The sequence below is a fragment of the Canis lupus genome, chromosome 28 (genome assembly GCF_003254725.2).
Source record: "Canis lupus dingo isolate Sandy chromosome 28, ASM325472v2, whole genome shotgun sequence".
NCBI lineage: Eukaryota > Metazoa > Chordata > Mammalia > Carnivora > Canidae > Canis > Canis lupus.
The window spans coordinates 760,229-782,769 of NC_064270.1; the positions used below are offsets into that span (position 1 = coordinate 760,229).

The window sequence follows — 22,541 nt, forward strand, 5'->3', positions numbered from 1 at the left end:
TGGCTCCATTATACACACTCCCCCCTCCTCTTCTAGCTTTGGCAGTCTGTATTCCTAGGACTCTAGGTCATACTGTATAGAAATTTGGAAACAATTAGTGGAAGATGATACATTTTAGGTATATTTCTGACTGGTGTTTTACTATTATTAAATTAATAACAGAATTGATGTTGAGCTACATGTTACAGTCTACTTGGAATCAAAGGACTATGTCCTCTCTTTTTCCTGTTTTGGATTTGATCCATTACCTCAATGAACTCAAATGGCAGATGGCATAAAGCTGGAAGGAGGAGTTACCCACTGGCTGACAAAATGGGGATGTGAAGCATTCCTGGCAGTCTGAAGAATGGACCAGAATCTTGTTGGGTCAAAATTCAGCAGAGATAATCAGGCCTGTGCTCATGTCTTAATGCACGTATACACAGGGTGGGGAAGACAGAATAGAATATGTGAAAGAGTCCTAGGGGGTTTAGTGCATGGTCAGTAATTGTCTGAAGTTGCGTGAGGACACTGCTATGGGTAATTCTACTTCCTACTATATTTATAGAAGTATAGTGTCCAGCTAAAGGGAGGTGGTAGTTCCATGACCCTCTAGCATGCCACATCTGTGTTTGTCCAGAGGTGAGAAGCCAGGATGGTGAGGGATCTGAAAAATCCTCCTTAGTCATGGAAAGAATAGTGAACAGACCTCAGGGTAAGTAGCTTAGAGAGAAATGATATTGGGGAAATAAGAGCTGGGCAAATACTTGTTAGTTGACTGGTGGTAGAAGAGTACACACAAAGGCCAGTTAGTTAAGCAGCAATGATTTGGGCTCAGTATAAGGACGAACTTGCCCGACTAGATGGGCAGCTGTGGAGGTAGTGAGCTAGTCTGCATTGCGGAGTTACATATATGAGACTCCCACCTGGCCTCTCAAGATTACAGAAATGGTCAAACCCATTTAGGTCTTGTGCATGGCAAATACTGTGTACCAGTTACTAAATTCAGATGATCCCAGTGTGAGCCAAAGTCATGAACACTTAGTTTTTCCTATAAGTTTTGAGATACTGACCTAGGACAGGATGGGTTAGGTATCCACTGCTCAACCCATAGAGTTGCCAGTTTCAATTAGCTTTACCTTAAAAACCCAGGCTGGCCAGTGCTTTGCAAGCTTCAGCACTTGGAGTCCTGGGAGGCAGCGATCTCAGTGATAAAATGCAGCTGACCTTCTGGCTTGAATTCCTGTCCCTCCACTCACTGTGAACTCAGCAAGCCATAATCTCTCTGGGCCTCAGTTCCCTCATCTATAAAATGAGGTAATAATAGCATCTAGCTCATGGTGTTTGAAGATTAAATGAGCCAGTACATGAAAGTACTTAGAAGAGAGAGCCTTCAAACAGTGAGTGGGCAGTGATGTAGCTCCCATCGCTAGCCATGGGGCACGCGAGCATGGTAGGTGTGTGCTCCTGCTCTTATACTGAGCTTGTCTGATGCACAATGGCCATGCAAACCACACACTCAGTTGGAAGGAATCTTATTGCTATGAGAAGAGAACATCATAACTAAGAAGGGCTAATATCCTGAAAAAAACTTGTATCCAGTAAGAAAAAGCACTTTCATAGAAACTTCCTATGGACTCCCACAAACAACATACCAGGGAGGTTGATATTTTCATTATCCCCATTTTTTTTTAAAATCATGACAGTCACACACACACAGAGAGAGAGAGAGAGAGAGAGAGGCAGAGACACAGGCAGAGGGAGAAGCAGGCTCCATGCACCGGGAGCCCGACGCGGGACTCGATCCCGGGTCTCCAGGATCGCGCCCTGGGCCAAAGGCAGGCGCCAAACCGCTGCGCCACCCAGGGATCCCCCATTATCCCCATTTTAAAGCAAAGAACTGAGGCCTTGAGAAAATAAGTAACTAGCCCAAGTTCGTTCATCAGTTAATGTCAAAGCAGCATGAGAACCTAGCTGTGGGTAGATTTTGTTGTCCTCTGCCTGCAAGGAGAAAGAAGGGTGAATATCTACCTGGAAGCTCAGACACAATATGCCAGGGCCTGAGCCACAGTTTGCTTGTGAGTAGATCCCTCATCTCTACAAGAGACTGTGTACTCTATAGTCTTGTTCCAGGAATCTTCTCCAGACAGTTGTGGATATCTATCTGTTAGCAACAACAAAAGATCTGCTTTAAAAATATCTCTTAACGAAAGTTGTATCAACAGTATACTTTGGCTATAGCACCAGAGACACTCAGGGTAAGTTCATACCTCCTTTTCCTGGGGGAAGGAAGACCTCAAGGAAGCCCTGGCCACATGTGGGAAGGGTTCCCGCTGGGGAGTTGTGTTGGGCCTCATGCAACTCTCCACCCAGCTCCACTGCTCACCTGTCTCATGCAGTGAAGGTGTGTGTGTCCAAGGTGATGGAAACTCTCCACAGATATTACAGGTTCCCGGTTGAGCAGGCAGCTTCCTAGATGGATATTTACAGGCTAGCTTCCCCGGTGGTGTTCTCAGGGCTGACTACAGACTCATTGCAGAGGAGGGCATTGGGTACTGGGGGGGCTGACAACCACCCATGATCCCCTTTCCTTGAAAGGCTATGCTCACTTTCACCAATTCATCTTTGCATGTGCTGTGCCGACTCCCAGAAAGACCATTTTTCCCTGTTGGCCTGGTTCTCTCTTCATTATCCTCCCACATTTAGTTGATACATCACCTTTTCTGAGTGCCCACAGCCCTCTGAGTTAGGTGTGCCTCCTATGTTCTAGAATCCCTTCTACCCCTGTGCTTGCTCTTAGGAGGCAGCTATTGCATTTGAGGCAGAGAGAGGTGCTAGGGCAACAAGGGTAAAGAGTCATTGTCTCAGGCAGCAGTTCACAGTGTAGTGGGGACAGGGGATGGTGGGAAGAGATCTATCTATCTATCTATCTATTTATCTATCTATCATCTATCTACTTATCTATCTAACAAGAGAGCTGTCAGAGTGTAGTATTTATGATTCAAGTATGGACAGTGGTGTTTGGGAAAATCAGAAAATAGTTCTTAGATGAGAGAACATTTGAATTGTCCTTTGAATAATAGGTAGGAGCTCAACAAAGGGATATAGGGCTGGAAAGGACATTCCCAGCTTCAGGAATCAGTCAAAAAAGGTGTGACACATTTGGCAAAGGGAGAGAATGTTACTAGGTCTGGAGCATGGGGGGACCAAAAGGGAGGATGAAGTAAAGTTGGAAAGAGGCAAATACTTCATAAATACAAGGTCCTAGGCTTCCATTACCAGGTAGCATTAGCCATCATATGCATGTAATTTGTGAAGGAAGCAGGTTTGGAGCGGGCACTCACATGCATCTCGATCTTAGTTGCAAATCTATTCAAGGGCATCAAGGAAGCCATGCCTTCAGGTATGGGTTCTGCTGATTTGATGGGGCTCAGACCTCTTACATAGAAACCAAGATCACAAACTCCTATACCTACAAGGCATGTGGACACCACAAATGAGTCTATCAGGCTGATGGGGACTGTGGCAAAAGAGAAAGTTTACACCCATATATAGAAAGAACTAATTCTAAGTAAGCAAAGATAGGGTAATCCTGGGTGGCTTAGTGGTTGAGCATCTGCCTTCAGCTCTGGTCATGATCCCTGGGCCCTGAGATCGAATCCCACTTCGGGCTCCCTGCACTTCTCCCTCTGCCTTTGTCTCTGCCTCTCTCTGTGTCTCTCATGAATAAATAAACAAAATCTTTAAACGATAAGTAGGCAAAGATAATCATAACAACTTATCAAATGAAACCCATCTGTGGGCCCTATTTAGCTGTGATATTTCTGAAGAGCTGAGATCGTTTGAGTTCTACCATCTCTTTTCCAAAATCATCAAAGAATATTTCAACCAAATTGGAATAAGCAACTAATCCAAATTTGAGTAGCTCAGTAGAACTCCCTGGTTCTTTTTTTTTTTTTTTTTTTAATTTTATTTTTTTTAATTTATTTATGATAGTAACACAGAGAGAGAGAGAGAGAGAGAGAGAGAGGCAGAGACACAGGCAGAAGCAGGCTCCATGCACCGGGAGCCCCACGTGGGATTCGATCCCAGGTCTCCAGGATCGCGCCCTGGGCCAAAGGCAGGCGCTAAACCGCTGCGCCACCCAGGGATCCCAAACTCCCTGGTTCTTTCTAAGTGTCTGGGGGAAATAGACAGGGTCATCTGATGGTTTTTACATCTATGTCAGGACACATCATAGACTTATGTGTTCAAAGCCCATGCCTCCTTGGAGGGACCCACTCCACCAGGACCCAGCCCTCACTGGACTCTGGGACTATATTAATCTGGACTAGAAAAGAAATTGAGGGAGAGGGAGGGAGCGAGAGAGAGAGAGAGAGAGAGAGAGAGAGAACACGCGCTAAAGAACAACAAACATCTACATCTACAGCTGGACAAAGATAGACTTGAAGGTTAGACTGTTAAGTGGAGAAAGTAAAAAAAAATTCCTGACGGCTGCCCCGCAAGTCGCTCTGTGCTAATTTGCCTTGTGGGTCCAGCCTGCCGGCCAGCCTGATGACCCCACGTGCTCACCATGGAGTCCTAATTGAACCACCATCCCCTAGCCTGCGCTGGAAGTAATATGCGTTAGGAAAATCAATCCATTTGTAGGGGGAGAAACCAGACTGGTTTCCTGCTACTGCTCATATTTTCACTAAAACCCCATTTTACTGGAACCAACATTGAAAAAACCAGCACATTTTATTCAAAACAAGGCAATATTGGTATTGACAGAGCTGCAGTGATAATGAGGACGATCAATTTTCCCTCCTCCATTATGGGGGTATTGAGCAATTTTGGAGTAAACTTGTGGCATCATTAGACAAGATCAGCATTTCTCCCTTTTGAAAACTTTTGCTTTTTTTTCTTTGTTTCTTTCTTTTTTTTTCATATTTAGATTTTAAGTAACTTTTCTCTGGTGGATAAAAAAGAGAAAAAAAAAAGGAAACAACAAAAAAAGAAAGCCAAAAGTCCTCAAAGCAATAAGTGAAGTGCTGGTAATAAAACTGGAGATTCTAGACATTTCTTTTTATTTTTTATTTTTTAAGATTGTATTTATTTATTCATGAGAGACACAGAGAGAGGCAGAGACACAGGCAGAGAGAGCAGCAGGCTCCATGCAGGGAGCCTGACGTGGGACTCGATCCAGGGTCTCCAGGATCACACCCTGGACTGAAGGTGGCACTAAACCTCTGAGCCACCGGGGCTGCCCTAGACATTTGTTTTTAATTCTTATTAATAATACATTGTGATGTTATTTTTGCATCTTGCATCATACAGACTGTCTCCCCAACTTTCACCCCAAATTAAAAGACTGCAGTTACCAAAGAATACAGGTTCTGGAAGAGGGAAAATTCAAGGCAAGTGAGCAGAGGCTCTTTTTTTGTTCTGAGAGGAGTAGGTGAGAGGAAAGGCAGAGGTGCAGGCTCTGGGATGCAGGGAGGGATGCTAAGAGCAGCAGAAGAAAGATCTGGGGAAGGGAGTCAAGTAGGTTGGGTAGATTTTCATGTGGAAGAACTCCTCAAAGTAAAAGCGATGGAATTGTTTGTTGCAAATGAGTTTTGGCATTTCTGCCTTTTGTCTCTGGTCCCCATTGGGCTCTACATTGCCTTTACCAATTTATACTAGCTGTGCCAATACTGCAGTGACAGGGAAGGGACTGTCTCAGGCCATTCAGGCTGCTATAACAAAATACCATAGACCGGGTTATAAACAATGGAAACTTATTTCTCATAGTTCTGGAGGCTAGAAGTCCAAGAGTATGGTACTGGCAGATTCAGTGTCGGGTCAGGGCCCACTTCTCCACTGACGGCCCTCTTCTTACTGTGTCCTTGTATGGCACAAGGCACGAGAAAGTTAGAAGTGTTACTGAAGATATTGTAAAGATGGAAATTTCACTAAATACTGTAATTTGAGACAGGAGCTCTAGGAGGTGTGCTCCTGGAAGGAGGAAGGGAGGGCGAAAGGTAAGATGTGTAACTCATTCAGTTTTTTTTTTTTAAATCTAAAAACTGATGATAAACAGTGTAAATATATATCCCACTACCTTTTAATCCTTGAAACACATATAGTACTAAGTGGTATTTGCGGCCTGTGGATGAATGCCATCTTATTAATTTCTGTCCCGTAGTGATACAAACATGCCCTTGACCACTGTGTTGGGGTGTTTTCCCAAGTCACAGCACATGTGAGGAGGAGATGGGAAGTGAAGTGATCCTGACCATGGAATCTGGGGTCAAAGCCAGGCTCTGCCTTTGCCATGCCCATTTCTCACTGTGCTGGGATTGTCCCTTCACCTGTAGCCTGTGATTCCCTTGAGAGCAGGGACACTGTCTTGTTATTCTTGAAATGCCTAGAAATTTACCCAGAGCCTGACATTGAAGAGGTGGTTAATAACTCTTTTGAAGGGGAAAGGGAAGAAGGGGAAGCAGTGAAGGACCCCAAGAAAACTTTCATGGGGGTGTGTATATATCATCAGATGGTCTGCAATTGGATGGGACTAGAAGCCAGTCATCATTAGAAAGAGATTATTCAAATTAGTGCTTTTGTGGTTACTCATGGCTTTACACTGGTGGACTAACCAAGATATGGTTTACGTTGTCAGAGATCTCTTTCCTTGAACCCAAAAACAAGGGCAAAGATGTGCAACATGAAAAGTATGCTAGGCCTCAGCTCGGGTTCCTGGGAAGTAGAGCCGAAGACAGGGGTACAGGTACATCAGCTCCATCAAGGCTGGGACTCAGGGGAAGGGGAGTGAAGGAAGCAGATGGTGCAGGGGAAGAAGCTGAGTGAGGACGTGCAGTCAGCTGAAGTCCAACCTTAACCTGGGACCACAGGGCAGGGCTCTCAGGCATGAATTGCACCACAAAGACTGAAGGATGTGATCTCGTTGACTACTGTCTGGTGTGTATGTGTGCATGCGTGTGCATGTGTGCACATGGTACATGGATGTGTGTATGTTTGCATGCATGTGTATATGCACACAAGTATATGTATAGCTGTGTGGGCATGTATATATGCGTGCGTGCCTATGTGTGCACACGTACATGTATGCATGCACATGTGTATATATGTATACACGGGTGCATGTGTGTGCATGCATGGACAGATGGGGGGACATAGCTCCTGGACAGGGCAGCTCCCACTTAGGGGAGGGCAGTTCTCCAGAGAAAGGGGAGCGCTGATGGGTACACCCATATGGAGAAGGATGCTGCATTCATAGCATCCACTGCAGGAAAATTCCATTAAGTTCTAACTGGTATCCCTCTCACTTTTTTAGACAATATCATATACAACAGTAAAAGAGAATATGAGCAGTCCTAAGAGTTTTCATAGAGGAACTTCAACTCCCACCCCGAACACCCTGACTTCTACTCCAAACTGTATTATTTGGAGAGGCCTGGGAGTTCCAGGGGTTTATACTTTTACAAAGAAAAGGAGATTGCAAAAACAATGTATTTGGCTCACATACGAACTGAGCTTACTCTGTGCTCTCTTCTGTGGATTTCAAGGACATAAAGATGCTGAACTGACTGGAAAACTAATAAGGGCAAGATAAGACCACAGTTGTTTCTGTCTGAGAGGTGGACGGAGGGCAGTTGGAAAGTGTGTGTGGGGGGTTGACAGCAGGAGGCTGAAGGCCCTCCGCACAGGAACTGCGGCTGGCATTAGCCTGGGGGATGAGTGCGGTTTGGTGGGGCCACAGCCAGTCTACGTGAACACCGCCTCCAGGCCTGCCTCCTGGGCCACTGTACCTCTTATGTCAGGGGTACGGACTGAAACACAGGACTGCGAGATGCCCAAGAGAGGTGCAGCTAAGGGCCAGCCCAGCTGCCTCTCAGAGACACAGACTGCCATCTGTCTGGCCCAGCCTTCCTACCTTTCGAGAGAGGCCACATGTCTGGACTTTTACATAAAATCTCCAGATCTTTCAATGTTAGCAGTTCATTCAGAAACCACTTAAACATTGCCTGGGGCAGACCCCATGTCTCTAGAACAGATGTAGCTTCTCACAGGCCAGTTTGCACCTGTTTTAAGCCTGTACCTCTTTGGCAGCTGACCCCAGTGGCCCCCGTTCCCCTGCACTGGGCAAGAGTACATCTGAGAACCCCTGAATCAGATGGGGTACACTGAGAACAGGCTATGTAGGTAGGTGCAGTCGCCTGACCCCCACAACCTTTTTGAGGCCTGGTTAGGGGTCTTTCCAAGTTGCCCACAAAATATGCTGACCTCAAGGGTTCACTGCTTGCTTTTGCTACCTTTTAGCTTTCGCAGGAGATCCAGTGCTCCATGGCCAGTCACATCCAGTCCCTGGTGAAATCGGAGAAGAACCGTCAGGTCATGTGTGAGGCGGGGATGCTCAGGACCCTTGTAGCCTCCTGCCGCAGAGCCCTGACAGCCAGCCCCAGCCCCTTGAACTTGGGCCTTATCAGGATCTTTGAAAAGCTTGCCTCCCAAGCCATTGAACCAGATGTATTAAGGTACTGTGTGCTGTGTATTAAATGGTGCTGAGCTACTGATAGCTGGGCTCAGGTACAGTGGGCAGGTCACAGGGACAGGGCATGCACAGGGACAGGTCTCCCTGTGCCCTGTCTTGCCTCTCCCTTCTGCTGGGGGTGGCCCTTCCTGGCACGGGACATCCTTGGGTCCACATAGACAGTGGGCAGGCCCACAAAGCAGACTTAAGCCCTCCCATGGAGCTGATGGCCTTGAGAAGAAAGGACAATAGTCAGAGGGTTCTGCAGACAACACAGATAGCATCATGGAGGATGGTGAGTGGGCAGCACCAGAGCTACTGGAAAGCCACCGTCAGAAGAGTGCGTGTAAAGGGTCAGGGCTGCAGGGCAGTGAGGGGCTCAGGCCTGAGGCCTGTGCAGGTGTTCATGGGACCAGGAGAGGAGGGAAGAGGGCAGGTGAGGATGCTCTACTGAGAGGGATGGGGTTGTGAGGACTTGACACCCTGAGAGGCTAGCCTGCAGGGAGCTGGGCCAGTGTGAGTAGGGCCAGGCCTCCTGGCAAGGAGAGGGTCACAGGCAGTGTATCTTCTGGGGGCCTTCCTGTTGGCAGCCCCTTCATGGAGCCACCTGTTGCCTGGAAAGCTGAGTAGGAGGGAGATGCACAGAGCAGAGCTGATGGATCAGACACAGAACAGTGTAGTATAAATTCCTTATCTCTTCAAGGTCTGATTTGAGGCTCCCAGCTAATCACTGGTTAAGTCAAAGGCACCTAAACATGCTAGCTCTGTGGTCTCGGTGCCAGGCCAGGGACACCCTGCTTCTGGATGGTTTGAGGAAAGGTTTCCGGGCAGAGAGACAAAAGCATGGAGGAGGGGCTAGGGAGCACCTGGATTTAGGAAGGTATTCCAGTGAACCGGAGAATGCTTCCACCCATGAAAGGTCTTCACTTCTTTCTCTCGTGTGTTATGATACCTAGACAGTTTCTCGGTCTTGGGATGCCTCCACTTCCGTCGGCTGCAGTGAACATCCTCCATTTATCTTTTGTGAACAGAGGGGACTCTGGAGGCTCAGGTGAGGAAAGAAGAGAGAATACGCATTCTGTTTAAGGGAGCCTTTACAACAGGTGGGAAGCAGATAGACTCAAAAAGTGGTACTGCCTGCTGCTCAATGGAGTAAATGAGGAAAAGCAGGATTGGTGGTCCCAGAGAAAGCCCAGATCTAGAAAGAAAAGGATGACCCCCACCCTCCTATAAGATAGGGGACGGTGAGCGTGTACTTGACCCCTTTGGGTGCAGATCAAAGAAACAGCAATAGGGTTTCCTTCATGACACACTGTGTATCAAGTACCCAGTGTTGCCCCTGGACAGACATGCCAGTGATGGCTTTTTGCACAGTTCACAGCTCATGGGATGGGTCGGGGATCAAGAGGCCAAAGCATTGGGTGACTCCCTAGTATCAGGCATGGTCCTCAGGAGGCTGCTGGCTCCAGGAACCAGCTTAAAGAAAAGACAGCTGTGAAGGTACTGAATGTGAGATCACATAAGGACACAAAGGCAAGGAGGCCCAATTGAAGAGCATGGATGGAGAGTCAGCCTGTGCCGGCAGCCAGGTGCAGGGAGCAGAACTTTCACAGAAGTAGGCTGTCATGAGTGGGAACGTCATGGAGCGACCACCAGTGGGGCAAGCCAATGACAGCAGCAGCAGACGGTGTGCTAGAAAGTAGGGTGGGGTGGGTGTGGGGAATGGTGGGCTGAAGGGGGAAGAAGTTTCTAGGAGGAGCATGTTCTCACTGCAGTTTAGTGTGAGTGAGTCAGTAGGGAGCCACCGCACGGTGGTGGTGAGGTTAGCCTTCCTTCTGGGCTGTTGCAGACCCCCTGGGGCTGTTGTCAGAAGAGCTGTGGATATGCTTAAATGGGGATGCCCCTCTACTTTTGCTTGTTGCCTCAGGGTCCCAGGCTATAGCAGCAGGGACTGCTGAGGGTCCCACGGGCACTGTTCTGGATGCCAGCCCATGCTCAGCAGTCACCCAGACCATCAGGCCCTCAGGGACGTCCCAGGGCTCGGCCACTGCCCTGCAGACCTCGATGAGCCTCATCTCCATGACCTCCCCACGCAACCTGCAGCCTCAGAGGGCGGCCCTGGCTCCATCGTTCGTGGAATTTGACATGTCCGTGGAAGGTTATGGGTACGACAGGCTTTCTTATATTTGGAATGCACTTTATTCATTTCCCAGTGCCTCTGATGAATTATAATATTGATCAAAAAACTGTAGTCCTCACCAGCTCTCACCAGCCAGGAGCATAAAATGTCTGGGTCAGGGACACCTTGTCTCCTCTGACTTCTCAGGGCCAGTGTCCTCCGCCATGTAGTGCTATGACCTTCTACTTGCCCTGGAGGGCCTGCTTTCTGGAATTCCCTCCCCTTCAGGATCCAGCATAAATTCCATCTCTTAAGGCCCCCGTATGGGCATCAGCCGCTTTCTGTCCTCGGTGTAAGAGGGAGTGAGGCCCCTGAAGAGGGAGATAGGGGTGATGTCATGGCCAGAAGTTGGTGTGCGGTTCAATAATCTGAGATACTTTTCTGTTTCTAGCTGTTTGTTTATTCCAACTCTGTCTACAGTTATGGGAAGCAGCACAGAGTATCTGGTCTCTGGAGGGATTGGGACAGGTAGGTGATTCTCAGCAGCTTCAGTTTGCTGAGCTATCTTCACCCTGTCTCCAGAATAAGTGCTGAGGGAGCCTTGATTTCAGATTTCCACTTGGCATTAAGGAAAGTGGGAGTCTTCCTTGTTTCTGTGTACCTTTCATCCTTACAGTTTGTCATGCTTGTTTTAGGGCAGGAGGATCCTGTTTATCATGTGTCCCAAGGGCCCAGCCATGACTCTGCATCCAGTGGGGACTCAGTGAACACTTGTGGTCTCAGTTGGTGATTTGATGACTGAGTCTGGGATGGATTCATTTAGTCAGTGATTGACAAATGTCGAAACCAACACCTCACTCCACCCTGGGCTCTTTCTGAAGAAGACTATAAGTTCTATGTGGATGGCCATCTGATCGACCTGGGCCCTGGCAGGCTTTGCGCAGCACTGTGCTCAGCTAAAAACTGGCTAGGCAGGGCAGGGCAAACACCCAGCGCTGTCTGAGCTAGGCGCCCTAGCTTAGGAGAACCAGGGTCTCACTGGGATGGTGGGTGCTGAGGAGCCATTGCATTCACAGCCTCCACGTGGGGTACCACGTCTGATTCTGCTAATTCATGGAAGATGGTGGGCCTGCTTTGTGTTGCCAACCCTGTTATGGGTCAGGAGGACATGAGTTTCCCTATGAAAGGTTCAGCTGAGCTAGGCTGATGTCCTCTGCCTCACATTGCACACTCTGCAGCTTTAGGTCAGCCAATGGTGACCAATTACAGAGTTGTGCCCCTCCTCCACTCCTTTAGCAAAGTGGCATAGAATAATAGATGAGATAGAATTGGAGAGAGGCTTCAGGGATCTATGGGAGTATGGGAATACGACTTACTCCTGTGAGTATATGAGTGTATGTGAGTACATGAGTAAAGGGACAAGCTTCTGTGGCATGGGGTAGACATAAAGTGGAAATGAGTTAGATGAGGCCACAGAGCTGGCACACAGTAGGGCCACACATGGGCTGAATCAGAGCCACGATGAGTCTAGACAAGATTGCAAGGCAGGTGAAAGTCTAAGGGTATGCTTGTGTTCTGACTCCAGGTGCTGCCAGGTCATTCCCTCCACCCCGGGGCCTGACCTTCTCCTGCTGGTTCCTGATTGGCAGGCACAGCACAGTCACTGAGGGCCACCCACTGCGCTTCTTAAGCCTGGTGCGTCACCTGGCCAGGACCGAGCAGCCCTTTGTCTGCTTCTCTGTCAGCCTGTGCCTGGATGACTTCTCCTTGGTTGTGTCTACAGAAGAGAAAGAGTTTCAGCCCCTGGGTAAGGTGTTGGGAGCTGGAGCTGTTTTTGCCCACACTTGGGGGAAACGGAGCTAAGTTAGCAGGTCTCGGCATAAGAACCCGGGAGCCCAATCCTTTAGTAGTTGGTGGCTGGTCCAGGCTCTGTTATTTAGAGCTCCACCTGGCTTTCTAAGTTCATCCCTCTATGTTGGCCAGAAATGGCCTGTTCTTCCTGTGTGCCCTGGGAGTGTCACTGTTTCATAGGGAAATACCCAAAAGGCCCCAGAGGTAACACGACATCATTGTCACAGAGCACAACTGCCTATTTCCTCCTCCTTCTTAGGCCTCCAGGGCAAATGTATGTCACTGCAGAGGAAGTCTCCTGGGGTAGACCCCAAAGCCTGACTCCTGTGTTTGACTCCTGCTGCATGACCCTGGGCAAGTTACATAACCTGTTTGTGCCTCAGGGGGGTAGGTAAATGGGGATTGTTATAGCACTTACCTCACCAGGGGCTGTGAAAAAAGAAATGAAGTGACATTTGTTACCATTCTTAATCCAGTGTTTGGCACAAAGCAAGATCTCAAGCAATGATAGTTGCTGTTGTGGTTATTTTATGAGGAGGTCTAGGGCATGGCTCCTCTGCATGAGGCCCTGTTCTCCTTGGTTGCTGCAGTGTGATGCTGCATACAAGATGTGGTGACTATGTTCTCTTGCAGATGTCATGGAACCCGAGGATGATCCTGAGCCTTCTGCTGGACGCCAGCTTCGGGTCCGATGTGGCCAGCTGCTGGCTTGTGGTCAGTGGCACCACCTGGCTGTGGTTGTCACCAAGGAAATGAAAAGGAATTGCACTGTTTCCACCTATCTGGATGGACAGATCACCGGCTCAGCCAAGGTGAGCTAGTCACCCTGAGTTCCGCTTGTCCCACTGCTGTGCCTTCCAGCTGCAATACCTGGAGTGGTCTCTGTTCTGTTCTTTGCTCTCATTTGGCAGCAGGGCTGGTGTCTAATGAAACTCTCCCTTGCTATCAGAATACTTGGCTCAGCTCAAACATGAGAAAAGCCCTAAAAGCAATAAAATGAAAATCCTTCAGAAAATGGAATGAAAGCCACACAACCAGAGCAGAATGTGAAACATGGAAATAGGAATAGTCGTGAGAGAATATGAAGTCCTAGAGTGAACAAGTCTTTTCACATTTTAAGTTGTGGATTCCCCAGGAAGGCCTGTGCAGGGTCTAAGGTTCTACTTTTCTAAGAAGCTTCCTGATGAATCTAATACAACTGCCTGCACACTACACTGAGGAGTCAGGCACCAGAGCTTGCAAGGATGCCAGCAGCATTTACCAGATTTACAGCAAGAATGAGGAGAGAAAAGTGGTTTCCTGCTTAGAGAAGGCAATGGAATGTGAACACATAGCTGGAGGAGGTGTCTCTTTACTGCCATTTAGAGTCACCTGAAGTCCTGAGGCATGAGAGAGAGGAAGCTGGGAGATGAGGGACATAGCAGGTGTGCTCCAGCATCCACTGTTAGAGATCCTCAGAGAAGCCAGAGAGAGAAGGGCCCAGAAGACACCAGAGAGCAAGTGCAGCCAGAATTTCACCCAGGTTCCATAGAGAGCATCTCAATCTAGGCTGCATTCTAGAATCACCTGGAAATTATTTTTAAAGTTCTCTTGTGCAAGCTGCTCCTAAGATCAATCATAACAGAATCTCTGTGTGCAGGGTAATTTGGTAATACTTTCAGAATTTCTCAGGTGATTCTAATATTTAGCCAGAATGGAGAATCTTTGATTAATAGGGTTTCTCATTTCCATAGTTTGACATTTTAGGCTTGATAATTCTTTGTTGTCGGGGGCTATTCTATGTACAGTAGGATAGATACTTAGCAGCATCTGTGGCCTCCCTAGATGCCACAGCATCTCTCTCTCTCTCCAGTTGTGATCGCCAAAAATGTCTCCAGACATTTCCAAATGCCCTTTATGGGGCAAAATTACCCCATTTTGAGAACTATTAGGTTAGAACAACCTAAATTCAATATAACACCTAAAGATGAATTCAATGCTATCTTCTAGTATAGTCATCTTACTAAAAAAGGGCAGTGGTAACTAGAAAGATTCAGCAGGAGCATTACAAAAATAGGTCTTCCAAGACATGAAGTTAACTCTTTTCTCAAGTTATTGACAATACTAGCCTTTCTTTCCTTCTTCCCTCCCTCTTTTCTTCCCTCCCTCCCTCCTTCCTCCCTTCCATCTTTCCTTCCTTCCTTCCTTCCTTCCTTCCTTCCTTCCTTCCTTCCTTCCTTCCCACATTAAATATTTTGGAGCACACATTCTCTGTTAGGTACTGTTTTAGGTGCTAGGTGTTCATGCTCACCACCCAAATACCTCCAGGAATGTGCATATAGTATAAAACAAAAGTTAGATTTATTAAGCTTCCTGTAGCAAGATGCTCTACTCCATGGGATTACAAGGACTTGGAAGGAGCTTAGATAGGATTAGGGCTTATTTTAGGTGATTTGAGGGAGGATTCAGGAAGTGGAGGTTGGTCTATTCTCAACTGGGTGCTGCCAGAAAGAGAGGGGATTTGATGCCTGTGTATGTTCAGAATTTTTATATAGGAAGTAGGAAGAATGGAGCAGGTTAGAGTTGTCATTGGAGAAAAAGCAGTAGTCACTCACGTTAGCCAGGATGGGAAGGGTGGTTACTTTTGTGGTTGCATCAGTGTCTTTGTTTTTGTCCAGGCGTGATTACAGTGTGGGCTTGTTTTTTTTTTTTTTTTTCTTCTTTTGCAAAACATGTTGGCAATCTGTCTTGTTTTATGGAATAGGTGGGTATTCTGTGAAATAGTTCATGTACTTTGAGGCTAAGAAGGAAGTCCTATTGATGTTGGGACCTTGCTTGCACCTAGCACAAGGGATGGTACACAGGAAGCATGCAATAAATATTTGATGAACTGCATTGAATTTACAGCCACAAGGAGGAACATGGACTAGATGATAGTGTAATTGAGTGAATTGGTACATGGATGAACAACTGACCTCATGGCAGCTAAGCCAGAGTCAATTAGCAGGAAGGATGGCAATGGTGTGATGCCATAGGGATATGCCCAAATACGCCATGGGGAATGACCAAGGCTTGAGTCAGACAGAGTGGACTTTCCAAGATGATCTCAACAAGGTGGTTCAGGATCAGCAAGTGAAATTTAATTGGGATAAATGTGAAGGCCTGTGTTTAGATGCAGATATCTGCTAAGCAAAAACAAGATAGGAGACATTAGGTTGGGGATGACCTAGCTTAACGATGGTTCTCTAGTTTAGAGAGAAGGTAAGTTCAATTTAAAAAGTGAGGAGTATTTCAAGAGTCTAAATTGAGCAAAATGATGGGAGAATTTGAGACATCTTATGTTTGTAAGTCAGTGCAGATGGTGCAGTGAGTATATGCTGTAGGAATTTGGGGGAAAAGGCAAGCCAGACTGCAGGGGTGGGGCAGAGCTTCAGTGAGGGAGAGCAAGAAGTCCTTGCCTGTCAGGAGTGGAGAAGGAGAGAGAGCACAGTGGACCCCACTCTAGGCATGCCTGGTGACTGAAACTTGGTTTGTTCTTGTTTGAAAATTTCATTTAATTTGTAGAAAGACTACCTCTGAAATTGTATGACTTCTCATTTGAAAAATATGCACTTCTATACATATTTATGGATATGGTGATTTTATAGTTATTATAAAAATTATATAAATACATTTTGAAATAACTGAAAAATATTGGAAAGAAGAAAGAATGCCTGTGTTCCTTCTATCTTACCATAGTTTGTAGTGTCTTAGTTTTTTTCCCTTTAAAGAAATAGTTACAAATTTACTGCATAGAAAATATTGTATATTGGGTAGCCTGAGTGGCTCAGCCCCAGGGCGTGGATTGAGTCCCGCATCGGGCTCTTGTGAGGAGCCTGCTCACTCCCTCTGATTGTGTCTCTGACTCTCTCTCATTCTGTGTACACACTCTCATGAATAAATAAATAAAATCTTGAAAAGAAGAAAATATTGTATATTACTTAATTTTTAATATTAGTTAATATTTTTATTCACAAAGCTTTGAAATTATCATTTTAAAATTTGTGATACTCGTTAACTAGTTTTGTTTTATTCAAATTTTTATTGAAATAATTGTAGGCTAAAATGTAGTTGTAAGAAATAATAGCAAGAAACCCCATGTACCTTTTACCTAGTTTCCCCTCAGTGGTGCATCTTATAAAACTGCAGAACAATTTCATAACCAAAATATTGATGTTGATACAATCTGCTAATTTATTCAATTTCCAGTTTTATTTGTACTTGAGTGTATGTGTATGTGTTCTACACAATTTTGTCACATGTGTAGGTTCCTGTGTCCACGACTCCTGCCAAGATTCAGAACGTTTACATCACCACAAAGCTCCTTAGTATTGCCCTTTTATAAAAACTAAAACTACAACCGCTCCCACTCACCCACACCTCCCTCCCTTATTCCTGTCCCTAACCTTGGCAACCAATAATCTATGATGTTGTAATTTCAAGGATATTATATATATTAAACTGTAGAGTATGTGATCTTTTAGGATTGGCTTTTTCAATCAGCATAATTCTCTGGAAATTCATCCAAATAATTGCAGTGTGAAACGGTTAATTCCTTTTTATTGTTGTGTAGTATTCTGTGATACAGATGTGTATGTAACTGTGTATTCACTGACTGAAGATGTGTATTCACTGACTGAAGGACATTTGGGCTGTTTCCAGTTTTTGGATATTACAAATAAAGCTATATGGATATTTTTTCTTGTTTTTTTTTTTGTCTTCTTTATTTTGCTATGAACATTTGTGTACAGGCTTTTGTGTGAACTTCAGTCCATATTTCTCTAGGATAAATGCCTACGAGTTCAATTGCTGGGTCATATGGTGATTGTGTGTTTAGTTTTATAAGAAACAGCCAAATCATTTTCTCAGAGTGACTGTACCATTTTACATTTCCCAGCAGCAATGGATGAGTGATCCAGTTTCTCTGCATTCACTGTGGTCGCTACTTTTCATATTAGCTATTCTGAGAGATGTATAATGATCTCATAATGTTTTTAATTTACATTTCTTTAATTGCTAATGAAATTAAAAATCTTCTCAAGTGCTTATTTGCCATCTGTGTATCCTCTTAAGTGATGTCTGTTTATGTCTTGTGGCCTTCTTCTAATTGGATTGTTTGGTTTTTCCTCTTACATTTTAAGGGATTTTCTATATATTCTAGATACTAGTCCTTTGATGTGTTATTTGCCAAAGAATTTCTTCTAGTCAGTAGCTTAAGTTCCATCTTCTTTCTCATAGGAGTTCATAGAACAAAAGTTTTTATTTTGTTGAAGTATAATTCACCAAATTTTCCTCTTATGACTCCTGCTTTTGGTGTCAAGTCTAAGAACTCTTTGCCTAGCTCTAGATCCTGAAGATTTTCTTCTGTGTTTTTTCCAAAAGTTTTCTAGATTTACATTTAAATTTGTGATCTCTTAGGAGTTAACTTTGGTAGGAGGTGTGAAGTTGAAGTTGAAGTTCATTTCTTTCCTATGATGTCCAGTTGTTCCAGCAACACTGGTTGAAGAGGCTATCCTTCCTTCATTGAATTGATTTTGAGCCTTCATCAAAAATCAGTTTGGCACATTTGTATGGGTTTATTCCCAGATTCTATATTCTAGTTTACTGATCCATGTGCCAATACCACATATCTTAATTATTGTTGGTATGTAATAAGCTATGTAACAATATTGGTTAGATGGTGCCTCACTTAATTCTTCTCTTTCTAAAAAGATAATCAAAATCACTCTCCTTTTTTAAAAAAGGAGAAGTAAGCTATTTATTTAGGGCTTGTGTCTTCAAATATAAATTTTAGAATTAGCTTATCTGTATCTACAAAAACCTTCTGACATTTTGATGGGAACTGCATTAAACCTATAGATCATTTTAGGGAGAAATGATATCTTTACTGTGTTGAGTTTTCCTATCCAGGAACATGGTATGTCTCTTGCACTTATATAGGTTTTCTTTGATTTCTTTCATCATCTTTTTTGAACTGTTAGTATATAGATTTCATATATGTTTTATTAAATATTTCATTTTCTTTTGAGCAATTGTAAATGTTGTGTTTTTAATTTGGGTTTCTGCAGGTTCATTGTTAGCCTATAGAATGCAATTGATTTTTGTATGTTGATCATGTATCCTCTGACCTTGCCAAACTCACTCATTAGTGAGTTACACATTTTTTCTTTTTTGTAGATTCCTTGGAATTTTCCACATGGACATGTCATTTGCAAATAGATAATTTTATTTCCCTTTCTAATTGGATATGTTTGTAATTATTTTAGTACATAAAACTTAATGGATGTGCAAATAGTGGACATTTCGGTTCTTAGTTGAATGACTGGAACAAAAAAGATAAATATTTTAGTGGTTCTTAATATTCCTTGTCAAATTTATTTCCAAAGGCATAGTGTCAGTTTTTTACTCCCACTAGCATTTTGCAAACGGTTTTTTTTTTGCATTGTTTCTCAGCTTCAAGAGTATGCTTTTTAATGTTTATAGCTAAAATAAGCTTTTACTTTGAGACAATAAAGTATATCATTTTATACCCATGGTATATTTGTTTAATTCTGAGGTTAAATCTCTCCCTTTCCCTTCCACCCCCATCCTTTTAATTTTAACAGATGTTGTATATTCAGGCCTTACCGGGGCCTTTCCTTTCAATGGATCCATCTTCATTTGTGGATGTTTATGGATATATTGCCACCCCTCGAATTTGGAAACAAAAGTCATCATTAATATGGCGTCTTGGCCCTACATACCTCTTTGAAGAAGCCATCTCAATGGACACTCTGGAAGTTATTAACAAACTTGGCCCAAGATACTGTGGTAACTTCCAAGCTGTGCATGCCCAAGGTAAGGAGTGTTTTGATTTATAATGATCTCACTGATATTATTTTTTAAATGGACATCCAGTTATTTATAGCATATTTACAAAGAATAAACTCAGCATAGGTCAGTCATTAGGGAAGACCTCTGTAATCGGATCATTATAAATTTACAGCCCAACAGAAAATGTCACAGAAAAGGAAATAACAATATCCTTTGGATTTCAATTCCAAAGCCCATAATGGAGGAAAATGGGTAGGTAATACCATCAGCAAAGAAAGAGAGAAGAGAATGCGATAAATAAGTTACATTCCTTTTAATGAAGAAGCTTTTTAACTAAAGTACACTGTTGTCTTCAATTATTAAACAGGCAGACAAATACATCCACATTTCCATTATTGATTGCTGGCTGTTCAAGCAGGGAGTACTGCTCTCTGTGCTCCATCAAGTCAAGGGGGTCAGCTCCCATCTGGGAAGAATGATGAATGAATTTATGTACAGAAGCTGTATGCATAGTGAAGGGCGGCTGAACACTGTAGAGTGTTTCTTCTTCAGGCCCCATGTCTTCTTCAAGCTTCCATTTCCTCTGGCAAATGGCACTGGCCAGAGCCATGCCATGAGGTCAAGTCTAGAGCCAAAATTTTGCTGACTGGCTATTCAGGCCATGCCATTCTAGTAGCATGTGTGCCTCTCCTTGACCTGGGGACCAGGGTGCTCATTCCAAGTGGAATGTTTACCATGGCATGTAGCTCATTGAAAATCTTAGGACTTTCAGCCCAATCTATCTCTTCCTTTTTTTTTTTTTTTTTTTTATAAGTCAGCTTTCTTATCACTTAACATTTTGGTTTTGGAGGGTGAGGTTATATCATCTCCTTAGTAGATGTTTCAGGCTGTAGTGGTTTCACAACTTGAATGCCTTTATTTTATATTAGAATTAATCCTGTGAGATTTATCCACAGTTTCATGTAAGTGTCAGAAAAGCACAGATAGGAGCAAACATGTGACATAAACATACAACATGCAAACATACAATATAGCAACATTTAAGACAGTCTCTCAGTGATAGCTTCGCCATATAGCCATAGATATTTATTTTACTGAGGTTGTACTTTCTTTTCTGTAAAGAGAGTAGAGATGATCAAAGATGTATTGTTTTAGGACTGGACCTTGATGTGGAAGCGATGCCTCTGGTTGCAGAGGAAAGGGTTTCCTTTGGCCTTCACGTAGCCAGCTCCTCCATCACCAGTGTTACAGACATCAGAAACACTTACAGCGAGGTGGACAGCCGCCTGATTGCCAAAGAGGTAGGAATTCTGCCTTCACTGTTGCCCTCTTTTGGAATCATGATCTCATAGTTTGCTTCAGTTTTCAATGCTTAAGTGAACACTAATTCATGTTCATGCATGTGTAGACAGATACACAATGCTGCCCATTTCATTTGTTAAAGTATCATATGCCCCTCCACCCATTAGCATCCCCTGAGACTAAACCCTTTATTTATAATTGCTCAGAGGAGAAAGTAGATGCTCTTTTTTTTTTTTTAAAGATTTTATTTATTTATTCATGAGACACACACACACACAGAGAGAGAGAGAGAGAGAGGCAGAGACATAGGCAGAGAGAGAAGCAGGCTCCATGCAGGGATCCCAATGTGGGACTCAATCCCGGGACTCCAGGACCATGCCCTGGGCCAAAGGCAGATGCTTAACCGCTGAGCCATCCAGGGATATCCAGAGAAGATGCTCTTTATTCTTCACTGGAGAACAGGAACAAATGGAATTTGAAAAAACTTTGGTGACACTGAAAATACTATTGAGCTTCTCTTTTCTGGATGCTACTGACCACCCCCCACCCCAACACTGCAAAATGTTCTGGGAGTTGCCATGTTTATTTTAAACAGCAAATGTGCAAGACAACAAGCAGACATGTTTATAGATGAAGATGCCACTAGGTAAAGTCTTTCCTAATTCCTGTAGAGAGTGCTCTTTTGCTTAACATTGATGAATTTGAGCTGATTTATTTACATTCTCTGCACCCTCACAGACAGAGGGCCATCCCCTTTACTGAAGAGGAGAGATCTGGGATGAGGTCCTATTGAGCACCACAGTGGTGCCTTACCCACAGAGGACCCCAGACTCATCCACTTAGCCCTGTGAGAATGGTGAGGCTGGGGCATGCAAAGGCTGGATGACCTAGCCTGAGAAGGAGGCAGACTGTTTCACCTCCATATGTCCTTCGGTCTGCCTTGCCCTCATTAGTTCTTCATGGTGACATGCAGGACATCTGCAGCACAACTGTGTAACCAAAGCTGCTCCCGCATGACTAAGCCACAGCCCAGGAGGCAGGACACGAAGCCTGAAATTTGACTTCAGTCTTTCTGACATTGATTCCTTTGTTATTTATTCACTGACTTTCTCTTACTGAGTGCCAGTGCTGGACCAGGCCTTGGGGGTGCCTGCCTTCCAAGACCTCACAAATAAGACCTCCTCCATTCCAGGAAAATTTCTTCAGACTAATTGTTGCTCATTTCTCTAGATGAACATTTCATCCCGTGACAGTACCATGCCTGTGTTCTTGCTAAGAAATTGTGCGGGCCACCTCTCGGGTTCTCTTCGAACTGTTGGAGCTGTAGCTGTGGGCCATTTAGGTAGGTCAGGCCTTGACCTTTTACTGCTATTTGGGAAGATGGGTGTGTGGCTGTCATTGCTTGTGTAGCCTGGACTTCTGAGCAGCTATCCAGTGAGGGTGAGATTTGGAGAGTTAGCCCTGTTGGAAACTTGGCCTTCCACATTGCATAGAAGTCAGTTCACCTTGCTGCATCTGGCAGTTGCTACTGAACTCAGCTACTAATCAGGCTGGCATGTATGCACAATGGAGCTTTCTAGTGGGCACAGTGGGGGCCTTTTGACAGAGGCAATAGTTGCAGTTGTGTGGGTAAAAACAATAGCTAGTGACTGCTGGCTGTCCTGTAGTTGGGCAAGAGCACAGCGGAGAGTTGATGCGAGGTCCGATCTTGCAGGACCTAGAGAGCAGACAAGAGCCTGAGATTGTCAGAGCAACCAGTGGCCTGAGGCTCTGAGAGCATGTGGTTCCCCAGCACTCTGGGCTACAACAGAGGCAGTGATCTGAAATCCTCTGGGCTGTTTCAGCTCTTTTTGGTGACCCAGGAAGAACTCAGTGTAGGATTGCTCAATGAGCTAAGACTTTCAAAACTCCCACCCTTCCTCCCACTCCTAGCCTGTTCCATGC

The 22,541-nt window shown here is 44.7% G+C and overlaps 1 protein-coding gene across 9 annotated transcripts in view; it reads left to right on the plus strand.

Moving 5' to 3' along the window:
• Positions 1-22,541, plus strand: part of WDFY4 (WDFY family member 4) — a 285,745-nt gene that overhangs the window by 73,225 nt on the left and 189,979 nt on the right. For all 9 annotated transcript variants that reach the window (XR_004810035.2, XR_004810033.2, XR_004810034.2 and 6 more), the window contains 9 exons: positions 8,284-8,498; positions 9,451-9,545; positions 10,422-10,659; positions 11,065-11,141; positions 12,199-12,420; positions 13,098-13,276; positions 19,088-19,319; positions 20,451-20,596; positions 21,828-21,939. Coding sequence is in view for 6 of the 9 variants with exons in the window: in XM_025466322.3 (XP_025322107.1) it covers positions 8,284-8,498; positions 9,451-9,545; positions 10,422-10,659; positions 11,065-11,141; positions 12,199-12,420; positions 13,098-13,276; positions 19,088-19,319; positions 20,451-20,596; positions 21,828-21,939 (1,516 nt within the window). In the remaining 3 variants the exon portion in view is untranslated. The remainder of the gene's footprint in view (positions 1-8,283; positions 8,499-9,450; positions 9,546-10,421; positions 10,660-11,064; positions 11,142-12,198; positions 12,421-13,097; positions 13,277-19,087; positions 19,320-20,450; positions 20,597-21,827; positions 21,940-22,541) is intronic.